This window comes from Ictidomys tridecemlineatus, chromosome 7 (assembly GCF_052094955.1).
Source record: "Ictidomys tridecemlineatus isolate mIctTri1 chromosome 7, mIctTri1.hap1, whole genome shotgun sequence".
Taxonomy (NCBI): Eukaryota; Metazoa; Chordata; class Mammalia; order Rodentia; family Sciuridae; genus Ictidomys; species Ictidomys tridecemlineatus.
Window position 1 is genome coordinate 107,798,704 of NC_135483.1, and position 20,172 is coordinate 107,818,875.

The following is a 20,172-nucleotide window of genomic DNA, read 5'->3' on the forward strand; positions in this document are numbered from 1 at the left end:
TGCACCAAATGTTAGGGTCCAGCGGAGCGTTGGAGAAAGAGACCACACAAGAGACTGGCTCCATGCAATTGGCAAAAGGGGATTTATTGGGGATCCATTCCAGCACGCTGGGGCTCCATGCTCACTCAAGAAGAGAGAGCAGCCCAGAGCCCCGAGCAGAGGTCAAGCAGAGCTTAAGTACACTTTCTGGAGAGGGCGGTTGGCTTTGCATACATCAGAACAAATCGTCATGAGGCGCAGGAAAATTGAACAACAACTCTGAGATGTGATTAGCACATTCATTGGCGGGAACAGGTCGGGTGGGGGTGATTCAAACTGATTGGTTCAGGCCCTGTGACGAACTGCACAGGGCCCTAGGCTAAATGGCCAGTAGGGCATTGTCTTAGCTATCTCAGGAATATGGGTGTAACAGAGGAACTTAATAATACCTAATCTTTTACATTCAAGCTTTCCAGCTTAGAAACTTTACCCTTTCAGTAGAAAGCTTAATATAAGGGTTTTATCCTATAAGAGTGTCAGGAAAGGACTTTTCAAAAGTGTTCCTTAGACATTCAAGAGCTAAAAGTAGAGGAAAGAGTATTCCAGGCACAGGGAATAATACAAATGAAAGCCTTGTGGCACACAAGAAAAACGTCCACTAGGGATGGAAGTGAGAAAGGAATATATTTTTAATATAAATTGGCAAAATCACCTAAGACGGTTGTAGGGACAGATGAGGCAAGGCACCAAAGATAGGAGGAAACAGTTTTATTTGACTGCAGCTGTTATGCTTGAATTTGGGACCCCTAAAGACCACCAGAGACCCAAGATCGATGTAAGCAGCAAAGAGGTGTTTATTGCGAGCTAGCACACACACAGCAACTGGTGACGCTGAGAGGCCCCGAACCCAGGGTTTGCAGCATTTTTGTACATTCTTTGGAGAGGGCAGGGACTTCACATACATCATAGCCTCTTTTAGCAAATCATCACACACCGTGGGAAAATCAAATGACAACTCTAAAACATGATTAGCACATTCACTGGCGGGAACAAAAGGGGTATTCATCTGAACTGATTGGTTTAAGCCAAGAGGGGTGTACGTGGTTTCCCAACTTGTTATCAACCACCATAAACTACTGGGAGGGTTATCTGGAATCCCAGGTATTTCCCTGTCTCATGCTAATTGGGGGCTGCTATGGATCCCCACCTAGCCTGACTGAGTCAGGGACATCTGGTGCAGCAGATCTCTCCTGTTATTTGTAGATAAACAACTTAGTGAAGCCAGATTTAAAATTAGGTAGTCAGTGTAGTTGGGTCTAATACCAAGTGAAATCTAAAATGGAGGCCATGCTGAGAATGACTCAGGGAAATGCAGGACAACTCATGGAATGTTAATGAAGTCTGAAAAGGCCCTAGGCCAAAGTCCACCTCAAAGAAGTGTTAATGAACAGCCCCCAGCAAACTTAAAGATAGCCCATCACAAAGAAATGTCCCACCCCTCGGGCCTTCCAACCTACATTCCATCACCAAAACTATAAAAAGGGGAAACAATTGCACTTCCACGGATTCCACCTTTTGGGTCCCCTTCTTCCTCTGGGAGAAGTCTTTTCTGCTGTCCTTTAATAAACTTCTAATTTCTACTCTGACCTTGCCTTGGTGTGCTTCTTTGGTGTTATTCTTCAACATCGGGGAAGCAAGGACTCTTCAACAGCGGTAACATTAGCAGGGTGGGAATATGCTTAGGAGTGCTCTGTGGGTTTTTCCAAGGACAAAGGCCATGTCCCTTCCTTGGACAGGCTTTGCTCTGAGATAGAGGCTTGTTTTTCACAGCCAGGTTCATAGGGCATAGCTTTTGCTATAATCATTAATCCTCTGAGCCCCGGCTTCAGGTAGTTTCAGAGTTTTATACCCAATATGTAAAGGGAGGGGTTCAAAGGTTCACAATCTGCAGAAGTTCACATAAAAGCAGCTTTTTCTTTCACAGTTTTGGGCAAGCTAACCCTTCAAGGACAACACCTGAGAAAGGGTCAAATGTTGGTTCCATTCCAAGATCTCCCTCTTATTTCCTCTCTCTGCCAGCTGTTACCATGGAGCCCAATTGGTAACTTTTCTTGTCTTAAAAATGTAGATATCTCTGTGAAGCCCAGCTCAAGGCCAGAGGCCTTATTTGCACATTTCTACAAACTACTATATTGGATATGTTTGGGAAAAACTAGTAAGGGGGTGTCCAGCACCTGGAGTGCTGGTATCTTCCCAGCCAGTGGCCAAGTAAAACAGGGCGACACAAAAATAGGAAGTTTATCTACATTGAACTCTTTTGCAGAGACTCTTTTGCTGACAGTCCTAAAATCAGGCATGGTAAAGATTTCTGGAAAAGCCCAGTTAAGACTTTTCTGTGGAGAAAGGGGGTGCCACTGAAGCCAGATTTAAAGTTAGGTAGTCAGTGTAGTTAGGTAAATCGGGTCTAATATCAAGTAAGATCCAAAATGGAGGCCATGTTTAGAATGAATTCCTGGAAAAGTTGAACAACTCTTGGAATGTTAATGAAGTCTGGGAAAAGCCCAAGACCACAGCCCATCCCAAAGAAGTGTTAATGAACAGCCCCCAGCAAACTTGAAGATGCTGGCTCAGAAGTCCTTCCTGCCCAGATTATTTCTTTGACCCACCTGTGTCCCATCCCTTGGGCCTTCCCACCTACATTCTATCACTGAAAGAACTATAAAAATGGGAAACAACTGCACTTCCACAGATTCCATCTCTTGGGTCCCATTCTTCCTCCAGGAGAAGTCTTTTCTGCTGTCCTTTAATAAACTTCTATTTTCCACTCTAAACTTGACTCTGCATGCTTCTCTGGTGTTATACTTCAACATTGGGGAAGCAAGGACTTGTCACTGGTCAACAGCGGTAACACCACTACAAGACTGTAGGTTATTTGAGGAATTTTGTGTATTAAAAAGCAATGAGATATTTTCAAGTGGAGAATGACATTAATAAGAGTTGAATTTTAAAAAGACCCCTCTGGCTTGCAGGAGGTATGGTAGAACCAGAGGCAGAGTCCAGGGATCTTAAGAAGAGTCAGTTAAAAGACCTTCACGGTGGGTTAGATATAGGATGTGAGGATTAGAGGTACCAAAGATGACCCCTGGTTTTCTGGCTTGCATAACTGAAAGTGAATGTGCCATTCACTGCAAAAGGCAGAGAGAGAAGAACAAAGTTTGAAGGGCAGGAATACAATTTTAGTTTTTAGATGTACTGTTTTATTTATCTATTTTTGAACTGGGAATTTAACCCATGGGTAATTTACAACTAAACTACATCCTCACCCCTTTTAATTTTTTTAATTTTTATTTTGAGATAGGGTCTTGCTAAATTGCTGAGACTGGCCTTGAACTTGAGATCCTCCTGCCTCAGTCTTCTGAGTGATATCACTATGCCCAGTTTACACATGCTGAATTTTAATGATTTTGAGACCTACAAACAGGGAAGTTGAGTGTGTTGATTATACAATTTGAATTTACTAGCATATAGTAATATCTCCATAAACATTTATCAAAAAACAACAAAAAATAAACCTAATTTTAAAAATAGATTTTCCTAAGATGAGCAAAGACAGGAGTTAGAAGTCAACCTTCTAATTACTATTGGAATTTCTATGCTGTGGGAATTCATAGGGTTCTGACTATAATTCAAATAGCTAGGCCTCATGAACTTATAACTATTATAATGGCTTGAATCGTCACTATCCTAGTGGTAACTCCTTGGCAAAATATTTTCCACTACAATTACTTCTGGGGATCCCCAAATGAATGCTGTATTTGTCTGCTACAGCTGCCACAACAAAATAGCACAAACTGGACAGCTTCAATTGAAACTTATTTTCTCACAATTCTGGAGGCTGAAAGTATAAGGTCAAAGTGGCAGTAGGGTTAATTTCTTCTAAGGCCTCTCTCCTTGGTTCATAAATGGGCATCTTCTTCTGCCTTTACATGGTCTTCCCTTTGTGTCTTCATCCTAATTTCTTCTGATGATGATGCTGGCCATGTTAGATTAGATCTCACCCTATTTGCCTCATTTTAACTTTATTACCTCTTGGAAGACCTTCAAGAGGCTTCAACATATGAATTTATTTGGTGGGGGTATCTAGGATTGAACTCAGAAGCACTCGACCACTGAGCCACATCTCTAGTCCTATTTTGTATATTATTTAGAAACAGCATCTCACTCAGTTGCTTAGCACGTCCCATTGCTAAAGCTAGCTTTGAACTCACATTCTTAATGTCTCAGCCTCTCAAGCCGCTGGGATTACAGGCATGCATCCGGCTGTATGAATTTTTGGGAGACAAAATTCAGCCCCAAACAGATACCTTATATGTGTTCATAAGCAAACCTGGCAACCTCTATGCCAAGTATACTAATCAGTGATAGCAGACATTCTTCTCAGATGCCAATGTAAGAGTAAAAGAAATTGAAGTTAAAATGTAAAAGACCGAGCATTGTAAAGTTTCTAAGCTGCAAGGCCTGAGTTAAAAAGTGAAGGATCAGGTAGTTCCTCTGCTACACCCAAAACCTGGAATTCCAGTAGCCGTAAGGACAATACCCGGAACTGCCCAGTAAATATTCTCCCTGACCCTCTTGTTGTTTAATAACCTAGGACCCAGTGCAGTTTGGCACGTAAGCATTCAAGGCCCACACCAATCAGTTTAAATGTGTACCCCGCTTAGGAGTGACCAATCACCCCCGCCTGACCTGTTCCCACCAATGAATGTACTAATCAAGTTTAAGAATTATTGTTTGATTTTCCCGCGCCTCATGATGATTTGTTCTGATGTAGGCAAAGTCCCCGCCCTCCCCAAAAAGTTCACTTAAGCACTGCTCAACCCCTGCCAGGGGCTCTGGGCTGCTCTCCCTTCTTGAGTGGGCACAGAGCCCCAGCGCACTGGAATGGATCCTCAATAAATCCCCTTCTGCAATTGCATGAGTCAGTCTCTTGGTGGTCTCTTCCTCCGACGTTTCACCGGACCCTTACGTTTGGTGCATTGGCCGGAATCGCGCATCTCCAGACAAGGAGACCCCCAACGGACTCCTTTAGGGGGTAAGTAAGGCACCTCTTCCTCCGACATTTCCACGGACCCTTATACTACTTACAGCACATGGTTCTAAGCAAAGGTAAAGAGAATAACTTTCTCAGTGGCATGTTTGTCTGGCCATAGAACAACAGAGCTCACACAAGAATCTAGAAGAGTCTCTGAAGATAATTACCTTTTCATCTTTTTCTCTCCTTCCTTATCTACTGTACTTCTCCAAAATATACCTTGGGGGAAAAATTGCACCATCATCAGATTCCAAAGGAGACAACCATTATCCAAGCATTCCTTTCCTTTTCTTGCACATTTTCCTATCCCACCTAAAAGGAAGCCAGCTTTGGCTCAATACAATTCATATCACCCAGCCAGAACACTTATATTCAAGAAAATCACTTAAGATGAACTGATTAAGATAAACAACATCTTTAAATTTAACTGAGAGACCATTCTAAAGATATTTCCCAATAAAAATTGAAAGCATTAAATTGAAGTTTCCATTGTTGACACAAAAAAGTTTACAACTTATTAAAAAATTATTCATTTTGAAAAATCAACAGAAAAATATGCCAAAGTTTAGAGAGATCAAATTGTACCTTATCTCCCAGTCTTCACCCCAAAAAGAAAACAATTTTACTTTTTTCTTTTGTTTTTCTTACAGTCTATGATTTTACAAATATATAATATATATTCCTGCTTTATATATATTACAAATATATATAAATATATATGTTCCTGTTTTCTTTTTACCCATTTTCATTTTTCTTGCTTTTTGGTAGTCATTTCACATATAAAATGCCACCTTTTAAAAAAAATACATTCAATAAGGTTTATTAAAAACAGAGCAACCAGTTTATACAAAGTGTTTATAATTTCTACTTTTAATGAACTATTAATAATTGCCAAGTATTCAAAGTTCAGTAATAGTCAAGGACTGTAATAAGCACTTTATCTCATTCAAAATATCACAATAAAAGCATAACTTTATACACATACACACACACACATATATACATATATGTATTTTGGGGATAAGACATAGTATAGGGATTGAACCAGAGGCCTCCTATCGCTGGGTCATACCCCCAGTTCTTTTTATTTTGAGGAAAGTTTTCATTAAACTAATGAGGTTGGCCTCAAACTTATGATCTTCCTGCTTTAGCCTCTCAAGTAGCCAGGATTGCAGATGTGTGCCACCACTCTAGCTGGAAGCTGCCTCCTTTATGAAGGAGGAATGCTATGAATGAAAATTGCACAGATGTACCATGATTAGCCAATTCTCAATTTATGAACATCTATGTTTCAAGTTTTTTACAATTTCAAACTGCTGCTAAGAATATGCTGTGATGTATGTTGAGCATCCTTTCATATGCTATTTTGCAACCTGTGTATCTTTTTTTGTGAGATATCCATTCAGATCTTCCACCAAATTTTAAATTGGGTTGTTTTCTCACTGTTAAGGATTATTTTGTTGGTGCATTATAATTATACATAATAGTGGGTTAAGTTTTAAGAGGTCTTTGCATATTTTAGATAAAAATCTTTATCAGGTGTGTTCTGAAATATTTCCTCCTGGTATTTTCATTTAAAAAAAAATTGTCTTTCACAGAGCAGAGCCTCCACTTTAATGAAATCCTACTTATCAATTTTTTCTTTCATAGATTGTGCTTTTGGTGTTGTACCTTAAACTTCACTGACAAATGTAGGGTCACCTTCATTTTCCGTTTTCTTCTAGAAGTTTTATAATTTTGAATTTTACATTTAGTTCTATGATTCATTTGATCATAGAAGGTATATTAGATTCTCTTTTTTTAATGGATTTCCAGTTGTTCCAGCACTGTCTGTTTAAAAGACTCCTTACTCCATTCAGTTACTATAACTACTTTGTCATAAGTTGGTTGACTATTTGTGTGGCTATTCTTTCACCACCACCACCCTCTCTCAATTACTGTAGCTTTGAAGGAAGGCAGTGTCAGTCCAATGCGTTCTTCAGTATTACCTTGCCTATTGTCTTTTGCCTTCCCATATAAACTTTAAAATCATTGTCCATATTTTCAAAAGTACTTCCTGGAATTTTGGTTGAGATTGCACTGAATTTCGGTATGAAGTTGGGAATAACTAATATGTAAACTTGAGTTTTGTAATCCACAAGCCCAGGACATCCTTCCAATTTTTAGATTTCTTTTATCAGTTTTGTAGTTTTCTGCATATAAATCTTATACATATTTTAGATTCATACCTATTTATACTTCGGGGAGGGAGTACAAATGTAATTAGTATAGTGCTTTTTTTTTTGAAAGTTTTGTTTTGGTACGGGAAGTGAGGGGGATTGAAACCAGGGGTACTTAACCACTCAGCAACATCCCCAGCCCTTTTTTGTTTTGAAACAGAACCTCTCTAAGTTGTTGAGGCTGGATTTGAACTTGCGATTCTCCTGCTTCAGCCTCCCAACCCACTGGATTACAGGCATGCACCACTGCCTGTAATTTCAAATTTCAATTATTCATTGCTGTTATACAGGAATACAACTGACCTTTGTATATTAACTTTATATTCTAAAATCTTGCTATCATTGCAAAATTAATTGCAAAACTGGTTATTATTTCTTTGGAATATTCTGTATAAGCAATTATGTCATCTGTGAACAGACTGACATTTCTTTCCAATCTCCATGTCTTATTGTATTAGCTAAGACATCCGGTACAATCATGAGGAGTCCAGTGAGGGGACATTCTTGCCTTCTCCTGGATCTCTGGGGGAAATAATCTATTTTCTCACCATAAAGTATTATGTTGGCTATAGGTTGTTTTTTAAAGATGCTCTTTATCAAGAAAGTTCTCTATACCTGCTTGTTAATTATGAATGAGAAATAAAGGCAGGCACTTTTAAAACGTTGCTTTAAATCAATCTAGGAACTTCTAAATAACACAAGACCTAAGTCCAGTAAGAAATTAAGTTATTTAGGCAACTATCTCTAATAATCGCTTACTATAATCAAATCGGTATTATAGCATAATTGAGGCAGATACCGCCCACCCTAGGCTGAGTCTGGGAGCCCCAAAACAATGATGAACAAAAGCCTGGAGCTTTAATTAGGAACTCACTTGTAGTGGGTCTGTACTCCGCAGTCTTCAGCAAATAGTTAAAATTTTAAAATCAAACTTTGTTCACAAACAATATGCATTGGTTCAGAACTGAGCACTAACTCTCACAAGCTCTGAGGCATTTTCTTAGAGATAGTGGATTAATCAACAGGTGTATGAGATGTTACTTTATCAGATACTGAAGACCAAGCTTTGGGTAACATTTTTTTTCACTCAATTCCCCTTGGAATATTCATTTTCCCACCCTTTTATTGCAGAAATCACATCGCAGTATAAAAACATACTCCCAGGGTTGGGGTTGTGGCTCAGAGGTCGAGTGCTTGCATAGCGTGTGAGGCACTGGGTTCGATCCTCAGCAACACGTAGAAGTAAGCATATTGTATCCACCAATAATTTAAAAAATAAGCTTAAAAAAACACTCCCAGTCTGGACTCAAGACCTAATTCAGAGAGTCAGCTCCTCCAGTTAACTGCACATTTGGCAAACATCTTAAAAATAAACCCAAAGTATGCGGCGTGGTTTTTTTGGCTTTGGAGGCTGAGGGACTCAAGCGCGGACAAACTTAGAGCATTATTTCCTCTGCACTCTTTTCCATCTAGCTCCTTCCCCAGAGCTGCACCTTGGGCGAAGGCTCTTCATGGACCCTGAAGTCACTCGTCTACAAAAATAAGCGAAAGGAAAATGGAGGCTGCGGCACGCGGTCGCGACAGAAAAGGCTTTCCTGTTTTAAAGAGCAACCAACCAGTGTTAGGATCCAGGAAGAAAGCTCCGCGACTTCGAGTCCAAACCCAGGGCCCACCGCGCAGCCGCCCGCCCGCCTCTCTTTCCACCCAACCCGAGCCCAGCCTCTTCCTTCCTCTTACTCCCGCCCCTTCGCCCTGCCAATCCCTAACCCGGCATGCATCACGCCGACCTTTTCCTTCCTAGCGACCCCACCTTCGGCGCCTCTCAATGACAAGTGGCGCAGAGCATTGTGGTCCCGCTCTCGAAAGAGAGGTTGGGGGCAGAAAAAAGAAAGCAAAAGACTTGGGCAGGCCGGTAGGGCGGTCCCCGCGCACGCGCACGGGAGGAGGCGGGGGTGAAAAGTGGGCGGTGCGTGGCCTACGGCAAGCGGAGTGGGGCGGGGTCGCGCGGCCTTGGCGGGGAGTCCGCGAGCCGGGAGGGGAGGGGGGTGGGTGAGGGAGCGGGCGGAGGAGGAAGTGTCATGGCGTCGGGCCGTGGAGGTTCTTCTCGCTGGTTCTTTACTCGGGAACAGCTGGAAAACACGCCGAGCCGCCGCTGCGGAGTGGAGGCTGATAAAGAACTCTCGTACCGCCAGCAGGCGGCCAACCTCATCCAGGACATGGGACAGCGTCTCAATGTGTATCCTTTCCTGTTCTTGGCCTTCCGCCCCTCACGCCCTGTCTCCCTCGCCGGGTTGCCGGGCCTGGTGTCCCGTGAACATGGCGCCGGTGCCTTGGCCTTATGTGGGCCTTGGCTGTGTCGTGAGTGAGGGGACGCTTGGGCTCGGGCAGTCGCGAGAAGCCCGTGGACGAGGAGAAGGGGAGAGAGGAGCACAGGAACGCAGGCCGGCAGGTTGCGTTGTGTAATCTGTTTGGGGCAGCGCGTGGTGGCGGCAGGGAATGGGAGTGCCTCTCAGGAGAGAGCAGAGTCTGAGTATTATCGAAGGAAAGGGGCGGCTCCTTCGACGTCTCCCTTTGCCAGAGGGGTTGAAAGGTGGGAAAGCTGAGTGGTAGGAAGACTAAAGTGTTCTCCGAGGCCTTTCTCCGCGCTCCTCTCCGGCTCGGTGGCGGTTCTCTTGTGCCTTGGAAGCGCACTACTGGAGGTCTTTATGTTCTTGGCGTGGTTTTGTTTGTATGTGTGTGTGTGCGCGCGCGCGCATTTCAACTGCTTGATTTTTGGTTGTAGCCACTAATAAATAGTTCGAGGGCTCTCATAATAGTAAAGTTAGAGAGAAATGCTCCGCAGGTATTATTTTTGCTGTTTATTTGGCGTCAAGCCTATTATCCCCACCCCCACCCGGATCCGGCTTTTATTTATTTCCTGTTTTGGATTTGGTTTTGAGTGAATTGGAGGCACTGGAAAAGGACCTTAGATCAGGAATTTTCCATCAAAGTTGTTTTGGGAAAGAGATGTTGTTTTTCTCAGAAATTTCCTGAATGTAACATTCCAGCTCTCAGCTTACTATAAACACTGCGATTGTTTATATGCACAGGTTTTATATGCACCATTCTTTCACCAAATTCAGTAGAAATGTAAGTACCATTTTATTACCTATTTTACTGCTACCACAATTTAAAGTAAATCTATACTCAGAAAAATGTTAGTTGGTCATTGATTTTACTGTTGAACTTAGTGTTCCGAATTAACGGTAAAAGTAAATAACGTGATAGATGTTTTGTTCAAACGCGGAGGGTTTCTTTGTGTACATGTTTAAATTTTATAATGAATTAAACGGTAAGGCACTGTGTTAGGCTCTGCCAGGCCTTTTAAGCTGAAAAATAAGAAACGTTTGCCTCAGAGTTCATAAATCGGTTTTCTTCATTTAAATTTTTGTATTTTACATTTGAATATGTTTAGTAATCTTTGTGTAGATTGGGCGAGCCTGTTCATTCAGTGATAAATCTTAATTTTATTGGACTGTTTCAAATAATTGGAAACTGGGATTAATTTCTTTGAAGTGATACTGAAAGAGCTAGCTGTTTAGGGAAATACTAACAGTTTAAGATGTCAGAGTTTCTGTTTATCATACATTAGCATTAGTTGTCTCCTTAAGCATTAAGTTATTCAAATGTCAAAATTCTTTCTTCAAGTAGTCTGTGTCAGGAGTGTATTTGTATATGTTAATTTTGATGGAAAACTTGGATACTAAAGTATTTATTTCTTTTCAGAATAACATGTGTTGCACTTGTTAGCCAAAGGAAAAAGAAATGCATATTGTTTAGAAATGTTTAACCCTGGCTTAAATCTCACTATCTTTATTTTTTACTCTTTTCCCCATGGTTTTCTGAATGTTATTCTTAAAAAATGTGTGTTGGAGAACTTAATGCAATTTTGGATAGTCATTAGGACTTCATTTGCTAAGAAAACAGTCTTAGAAAGCATCCTTAAGAATGTTATTTTTGAAAGGGGAGAGTTTCATGATTTAGATTGATCCCTGCTTCTAGCTCTTATGATCATAAATCTAATTTGGTTTATTAGATTTATCTTGAATAGTATTTCTACTATTACATATATATACATATTTCTGTGTAGGTTTAGGTCTCTTGCCTTCCCCTTTATTTCTAATCTTCTTAAATCTGTGTAATTAATTCTTGCTTTATTGATTTCAGTTTCCTGGTTATTTTTTAGGTATAAGTCAGTGAATAGTATTGTGGAGGAGAAAGGAAACCAGTAGGAATAATATTTAGGTTAAAGGAATCACATTTTTATGTAATTCCTTTAACCTAAATATTAGATTCAAGGTAGTAGTGAACTTAATGAATACTAACATAAATTTTGCTGTTCTTAAGTACTCATGGGTAATGCTGGTAAAAGTTATAAATCAAAAAGTTCTGGAAATTCTTTATACATCTTTATATAGATGTCCCATTTGGTGAATTGGGTTTACTTTTCTACTTCCAGCAATGATCATCTCATACATGTCTTCATTTCTTTTTTTAAGTTTTTCCTCTTACATAATTTGTCTTTATGAGTTGATTGGTGTGCTTCAAAATATCTTGTTGAAGGCCAGGCCAAAATTTACAACTTTAAATTGATGGGTAAGGCCCAGGTCATTTTAATTCTAGCTTTCACTATTTTATTAAATGTCATTATTCAGTAAATAGCTAGAATATTTTATTATTATTATTATTGTCATGTGTGTATGAAGATAAACTTCAGCATTTTATATTTAATTATTATCAGCAACATTGAAATCTTAGGTTAATTTCTGTTTTGCAAAGCAACATGACATCCTTCACATAAAACTTGTCCTTTTTACCTTCATTATTACAATCTCATAAGTGATTGTTAATGTTAGTGTACTTGAATCAATTTCACAACTTGACCCTTTTGCGCACGTGCGCACACACACAAACACACACACACACACACACACCATCCTTTAGGGGGAAAGGGGTGATCTCAAATTGAATGTGAGTCAGTGCTTAAATTCATATTCACCCAGATTATTGGGAAATTTTTTATTTAGGGATGTAATCAAATGTTGGGTTTACGAAAGCCTAAGTCTTCACATAGTATACTGAACATCATTTAGTAATTGGACCTATGGAATAACAAGCTTAGATTTTTAAGCTGTTAGAACAAACTGTATCAAGTCTTAAATATAATTGTCACTTCATTTTATTTCCAACATTGACAAATAGTATTTAAGAATAAAATCATTATCACCCTGTGCTGGTGACCCACTGTCTCTTTCTCATCCTGTTCTTTTGTCAATTTCTTGTAGAATTGAATCACTATAAGAAGTAAATGACTTTTCATCTGTAGTCTAATTAGGTAAATCTATCCTTCATTTACTGTGTGCCTTATGTAATTCAGATTGACAATTAAATTTCTAGATCACGTTTAAGATAGGTCTAGTAAAAGTATAAAGGCCCTGGGGCTGACAGTGCCTACAAGGTATAAACTGAGGGTTGAGCATCCTCAGTAGGTTTTTTTCTTTTTGTTTTTGTTTTTGGTGATGCCAGAGATTGAACCAAGTCTTATGCTAGGCATGTACACTGCCCACTAAGCTATATCCCCAGCCCCTCCAGTATCACATTTAAGAGTAGATATTGACTTAGTTTCTCAGATTCTTTATTAATTTGGTTAGACAAGTTTATGATGGTGTTTGTTTCTTTTTTGTATCACTGGTGGTTGAACCCAAGGCCTCACTCATATTAGGCAAGCACTCTGAGCTAATCCTCAAAACTTTTATTTTACTTTGAGACTATCTTGCCAAATTGGCGGGTCTGTCCTCTGAATTGCCATCCTCCTGCCTAGGCCTCCTGAGTAGGTAGAATTTCAGTCATGTGCCACTCACCCAGTGCACTTTAAATTTTTTTTGCTGGGTGGCGGGGGTGGGGCAGGGGGAGATACTGGGAGTTGAACAGAAGCACTTTACCCTTGAACTATATCCCCAGCCCTTTTTGTATATTTTATTTAAGACAGTGTCTCACTAAGTTGCTTATGGCCTTTCTGAGTTGCAGAGGCTGACCTTGAACATGCTATCATCCTGCATCAGCCTCCAGAACCACTGGGATTGAATGTGTGCATCACCATATGCAAATAAGTCCAGTGAGTTCCCTTAAGGATCTCTTAAGTATTTTTGTTGGTCGTAGTCTGCTGTAATAGCACTTCTCCAATTGATGTATTTTATTTTCCTTAATAGGATTGCCTCTTTCTTGAGTTCATCAATTAGAACTACAGATAATATGCAAATTTTAAATGTATTATAGTTCTATTTAAGAGCCCACGAATATATGGTGAATAAAGGACAGCACTAGGGGTTAATGATATTAAGAAATGACTACTGGGGCTGGGGCTCAGTGGTAGAGTGAGCGCCTTGTATGAATGAGGCACTGGGTTTGATCCTCAGCACCACATAAAAATAAATAAAATAGAGGCATTCTGTCCATCTACAATTACCAAAAAAAAGAAAAAAAAGAAATGACTGTAACAGTTAGTGAGAATGGACATAGTCTACATCATAGTTGAGTTTAATTTTATACATGTACATTAGATTGATTCCCTGCTGCACATAAGCAGATTTGTATTTGTGCAATTTGATTTCCACTTTCTGCTCATAATTTTTGTTTTGTTTCTCAGTTGACTTGGCTCTTGAGTAGTGGAAATCATTGGAAATTTAAAGATAATCTGGTATTCCTTTCTTCCCTTATGAAGACTTAAGTGATTCTGAGGAAGGACTTTTTTTAGAGTCTATCATGAGAAGTGTTCACAATTCCTGTTCTTTGTCTGATAAAAGCTACCTATTAGAATGTAATGGCAGGGTTTTTGTTTTGTTAGTTATTTTGCTTTACTCACTGTTACATTACTGCTGCCTAGAAGGCTGCCTCACATACAGAAGATAGTTTATATTATTCTAATATGCCTTGCCCACATACATGCATTTAGAGTGTTTTATGATTGAAAACTATTGCAGGCATATAGCAAATTAAAATGGTAGAAAGAGGGTTAGGTGTAGCTGCTTCTGGGGTGGTTTTTTGTTTTAGTTTTGGTATCAGAGATGGAACCCAAGGGTGCTTATCCACTGAATCACATCCCCAACCAATTTTTATTTTGAGATGGGGACTTGCAAAATTGCTTAGGGCCTCACTAAGTTGTGAGGCAGGTTTGGAACTTGTGATTCTCCTGCCTCAAATCTCCAGAGCTGCTGAGATTACAGGTATAAGAAAGTTTTTATATTGGAATGTTTTGGTTCGTCTACTCTGTTGAAATCCAGTGGTACATACCATCCACAATAAATATTTGGTCCCTGCTCTATATTTAATACCTCTTAAAGATATAATTGACATTGCTTATGTTTCAGCTGTTGAAAATAAATGAGTGGGCTTTTTTTTAAGTATATTTAGAGTTATACATTAATTTCAGAAGTTGTTATCATTTCTCTTTGTTACCTCAAAAAGAAAACCCACTCTCTGCCCATTCTTTCCCTTAGCCTATGTGAACATTTCATATAAAGGGAATCCATACACTCAGTAGTCCTCTTGCCACACTTTGGCTATTTTGAATATTGTAGCTGTGAACATTGATAGTATGTTTTGCTTTCCCTTGGGTTCATGCCCAGGAGGAAAACTGCTGGATCATATACTAGATTCCAGTAATTTTTTTTTTTTTTTTTTTTTTTTGGTACTGGGAATTGAACTCAGGGGCACTCAACCACTGAGCCACATCCCCAGCCCTATTTTATTTATAGACAGGTTTTCACTGCTTGTGTATCCAGAAGGGAAATTGGCTGGATTATATAATTCTATTTTTAATTCTTTTAGGAATTTACCATTTGTAGCATTTTACATTTCCACCATCAGTGCACTAGGGTTCCAGTTTCCATATCTTTGCCCGCAACTTTTCTGTTTTGAAATAGTAGCCATCCTAACTGTTGATCTTACTGAGATTTTGATTTGCATTTCTGTAATAACTACTTAATCTTCTGTGCTTGTTGGCCATTTGTATCTTCTTTGGAGACATGTTTAATCAAGTCCTTTGTCCATCTTTCAGTTGCATTGTTTGGTTTTTGTTGTTGTTATTTATGTATAAATTTATTATCAGGTATATGATTTGCATATATTTTCTCCCATTCTGTGGGCTTTTGGCTCTTTTATTGGGGGGTGGGTACTGGAGGTTGAACTTGAGTCACTTAACCACTGAGCCACATCCCCAGCCCTATTTTGTATTTTATTTAGAAACAGGGTTTCACTTAGTGGCTTAGCATCTAGCTTTTGCTGAGGCTGCCTTTGAACTCCTGATCTTCCTGCCTCAGCCTCCTGAGTTGCTGGGATTATAGGCATGTACCACAACACCCAGATTTTTGCTTTTTGATGTACAAAAGGGTTTTATTTTGATGAAAGCCAACTTGTTTTTTCTTTTTGTTACCTGTGCATTTGGTTTCATTCACAGTTCCATTCCCAAATCCATGAAGCTTGTTTTCTTACAAGAGTTTGTAATTTTAGTTCTTATGTTTATGGTTTTGATTTATTTTTGTTACTTTTTGTATATGTAAGGTTGGTAAGGTTCCAATTCATTCTTTTTGCATGTGAATATCCAGTTTTCTCACCACCTTTTATTTTTTTTAAATAATTGTAGAGATTTTGTTGCTTTAATTAGAAGGCACAGCACTTCTAATTTTTCCTTATGGTATCCTTTATGAGCTAAATATTCTTCTGTTATACATTTTTATAATTAGGGTAGCTTTCCTGGAATTTAATACGATGTGCTTCTGTTTTTCTAATCTCACAGAGCTCCTTTTTTATTTTCATGTACTATTTTAAAATGTTTGAACTGTTGTGCTTATCCTGCCAATTGTGCTTTTGTTCTCAGAGGTTTCTCTTCAGTGCAAGTCCTGGAAAAGAACCAGATCATTTTCAAAACTTAATAGATGTTAATTTCGACCTTTTAAGCTTTACTGTAGGTCTCCCTACAGTAAAGTAAAATCCACCCATTTCTGGAACTGGCAAAACTTCTATTTAGCTCAGGAATTGGCCTGCCACGATTTCCATGAACCACCTATTGGCTCTTTTGAGGTTCTTCTGTTATTGGATCCAACACATGTCCTTTTATCACTCTTTGCCTTTTGCTACACAGGTGCTAAGTATTTTGACTCCATAGTACCCTATTTTTGTCTTTACCCACTTGTATTTAGATTTCCTAGGAACGCCCTGTCATGTGATTGGGTTGTAAGTATTTATGGGGTTTTGATTTTGCTATCTTGTTGCTTTGTTTTTCTGTGGGAATTTCAAATTGCCTCTGCCAACATCTTTAGAAATTATTAAAGGATAATGCTTGCTTAACTACCTTCATTTTTGTCTTTTGTGTGTGTAATACTAGAGATTGAACCCAGGGGTGTTTTACCACTGAACTATATCTATATCCCCAGCCCTTTTTATTTTATTTTACTCTTGAGATAAAGTCCCACTGAGTTGCTGAGGCTGGCCTAGAACTTGTAATCATCCTCCCTCAGCCTCCTTATTCACTGGGAATACAAGCATGGTGCAGCTTCAGTCATCTTCAGTGATAAACTATTTCTAGTGACACTAGGATAAGGTATTATTATTTAAATGTACTTAAGGTACAAATTCTTCTAGGAAGTTGGTTTTCTTTTCTACGGTTTTTTCAAAGAAATTACTAAGTTATTTGAAGTTTTTCTGTTAAATAAGGAGGGTGATCTATCTGGGAGATTTCACTTATTAATAGATAAATATTACAAAGTACATATGATGTTCTTTTTTTTTTAAGACACAAGGTCTCACTGAGTTGCTTAGCAACTTGCTTTTGCTGAGGCTGGCTTTGAACTTGGGATCCTTCTGCCTCAGCCTCCTGAGGTACTGCTGGGATTACAGGAGTGCACCACCACGCCCAGCGCACATATGATATTCTTAACTGATTTTTCTCAAACTGATTCTGAAAACAACTAAGAAAATTTCCCAAAAGTTTTTGTTATTTTGAAACAGTGCTCTTGTCTGCCTAATTATGGATTTAGTATAGTGACTCTGTATTATGAAAGTCTTTAGTCTTAATAATTTATGTCTCTATGATGATCATATCCCACTTGACCTTGAATTTTTTCTGTGTTGGGATCAAATCCAGGACCTTGCACATGCTAGGCAGGTGCTCTGCTGCTTAGCTACACCCCACCTCAAGAAATAATTTTCTGTTTTGTGCTGCTATAACAGAAGGAGTTTAGGTAATTTATAATGGACAAAAATTTATTTTCTGGCAGTTCTCGGAAACTCCAAGGTCTAGGGTTTAGCGTCTAGCTAGGGCCTTCCTACTGAAGATCACATAGTAAAAGGACAAGAAAGAGAACCCACATCCCATCCCTTTTTATAATGGTATTAACATCTATTTGTAAGGACTATTTTTCAAGCCTTCATGACTTAAAACACTGCATTAGACGCTACCTCCTCTCTCTCTTGCCTTGGAGAGTTACATTTGCAGTGCATGAATTCTGGGACATATCCAAACCATTAGGAAATTCTAAACTAATTCAGATGTCCAGAATAGAGTAGGAATTAATATTCGCAATGTGTATTGAGTGTTTGCACTGGCTAAAGCACATAGTTTACAAAGAACATTTAAAAAAATATTTTACTAGTATCCTATAATTACACATAATTGGAAGAACAGGAGTTTTATTTTTAGTAGTACATAAAATGGTTGTTTTTAGGTGAAAACCAGTAGATAATTATAAGTTCTGTTGTAAACACATATACATATTCTAGTGAATGGGGGAAATTAAGTTCTAACTGTAAAGCCATCATGTTAAGTACTCTGTATGGCCATATTTAAGGAAATATAAGCTATGGAGGTTTTCTCTAAATGGGGGCAACAAAATTACCTACTTGATAAATGTTGAAATTTAAAAATGTGAAGTTAATGGCTTTAATGGCTTGTATTTAGCAATAGCATGTCTTATATTTACATGATAGGGAAACATGGAAATTTTTTTCTTTCTAAACAAGACATAAATCGTGCTTTTCCCAAGGGGCATATTCTAGTGGGAGAAAAAACAAATTACTTAGTGGTTTACTTTAAATTTGTCTAATGTGGAAATTGCTAAAAACAGTAGTCAATTTGAAAGACTTTGTATATCTGTGAACATTTAATACGTTTTCCATTTCATTCTCTTCTTGTTTTGAAGCTATGTAATATGATAGGCCCTAAATGGAAGTGGGTGTTGAGCACTTAAAATGTGGCTAGTATAAGGAACCGTAATGTAAGATAATTTCCTATTAAGCACAACTTATGTTTTGGTAGGACTACATTTTGCTTTGTTGAAATATTAACATCTGATTTAAGATATAGTATGACAGCATAAGAGCAAATTTTGAATTTTTAACATGATGGAAATATAAAATATCACAATTTAATACTTTTCTTTTTTGATACCAGGGATTGAACTCAGGGACACTCAACCACTGAACCACATTTTTTAAAAAATATTTTTTAGTTGTCAATGGGCCTTTATTTAATTTATTTATATGTGGTGCTGAGGATCAGGCCCAGTGCCTCACACATGCTAGGCAAGTGCTGTACCACGGAGCCACAATCCCAGCCCCACCAGCCTTATTTTGTATTTTGTTTAGAGACAGGATCTCCCTGAGTTGCTTAACAGCCTTGATTTTACTGAGGCTGGCTTTGAACTTCTAATCCTCCTGTCTCATGCCCCCAAGCTGCTGGGATTGCTAACAAGTGGCTCAGCACCTGGCTCCATTGTTTATTTTTTTCATTATTTTTTTTTATTAGTTGCTAGTTTTATATTTATGGCAGCACTAATTTGGGGTTATGGATATTTTGTACCCATCAACAAATAAAATGATTATTGGGTCTCACACTATAATATTTTGTTCTGTAGGCAAATGTGTGCACATTCAAATAAATTTTAAAACAATTCAATTTAGAAGGTTAAAAGTGGGAAAGATGACTTTTCTGATTATGAATCTAAAGATAATAAAAACTGGTATAGTTTAAAGCTTTAAAAAAATGGCTAAGAGGGCAGAGAGAAGATTCTGAGGATGGGGGAGCAATCTAGATGTTATAGTGAGCTGAGCACAATAACAGATGCCTGTAATCAGCAATTGAGGCTGAGATAAGAGGATCACAAGTTCAAGGATAGCCTCAGAAATTTAAGGAGACCCTCAGTAACTTAGCAAGTCTTTATCAAGATTAAAAATAAATAAATAAAAAGGACTGGGATATAATATGCTCAATAAAAGAAATCACAGAAACATCTAATAAATATCGCGTATTAACTTCTTTTTTAAAAAATATTTATTTATTTATTAGTTATTGGCGGACACAACATCTTGTATGTGGTGCTGGAGGATCGAACCTGGGCCACACGCATGCCAGGCGAGAGCACTACCGCTTGACTTAAATTTCTTTCAAAAAAATCTTTATTGATAACATTCACAAACCATAAATTTACTCATTTATTTATTTTATTTTTAAAATTTATTTAGTTGTAGATGAACACATGGTATCTTTATTTATTTTTACGTAATGTTGAGGTTTGAACCCAGTGCCTCACATGTGTGAGGCAAGCACTTTACCACTGAGCCTCAGCCCCAAATTACTCATTTAGAATACATAATTCAAAGAGTGTGTTAATGGAGTTGTATAGCCATCATTTTTCATCACCTCCCAAAAAAGCCTTAAACACATAAATAGTTTATTCATCATCAATTCCTTTCCCCGCCTTGGGCAACCACTACATAGTTTTCTGTCTCCATTGATTTGCCAGTTCTAGATATTTCATATAAATAGAATCACGCAATATATAGTCTTTC

The 20,172-nt window shown here is 38.5% G+C and overlaps 1 protein-coding gene and 1 long non-coding RNA gene across 5 annotated transcripts in view; one reads left to right on the plus strand and one right to left on the minus strand.

The window, feature by feature from the left end:
• Positions 1 to 734: 734 nt before the first annotated feature.
• Positions 735 to 9,007, minus strand: LOC120893023 (uncharacterized). Of its 2 annotated transcripts, none has more exons than XR_005737930.2 (3): positions 8,165 to 9,007; positions 5,239 to 5,290; positions 735 to 5,135 (listed from the first exon to the last, which is right to left on the minus strand). It is a non-coding gene; the product is annotated as an uncharacterized LOC120893023 (long non-coding RNA). The 2 variants fall into 2 exon arrangements; XR_013424059.1 differs by having other exon boundaries at positions 8,907 to 8,993.
• A 314-nt stretch (positions 9,008 to 9,321) lies between these two features.
• The window catches only part of Ccnt2 (cyclin T2), a 36,408-nt gene continuing 25,557 nt past the window's right edge, over positions 9,322 to 20,172 (plus strand). For 2 of the 3 annotated variants that reach the window (XM_005315852.5, XM_005315854.5), the window contains exons 1-2: positions 9,325 to 9,526; positions 10,338 to 10,419. In XM_005315852.5, coding sequence (XP_005315909.1) covers positions 9,369 to 9,526; positions 10,338 to 10,419 — 240 coding nt within the window. In that variant the 5' untranslated portion in view covers positions 9,325 to 9,368. Of the gene's footprint in view, positions 9,527 to 10,337; positions 10,420 to 20,172 lie in introns of all 3 variants that reach the window. The other variant, XR_002483166.3, reaches the window with a different exon arrangement.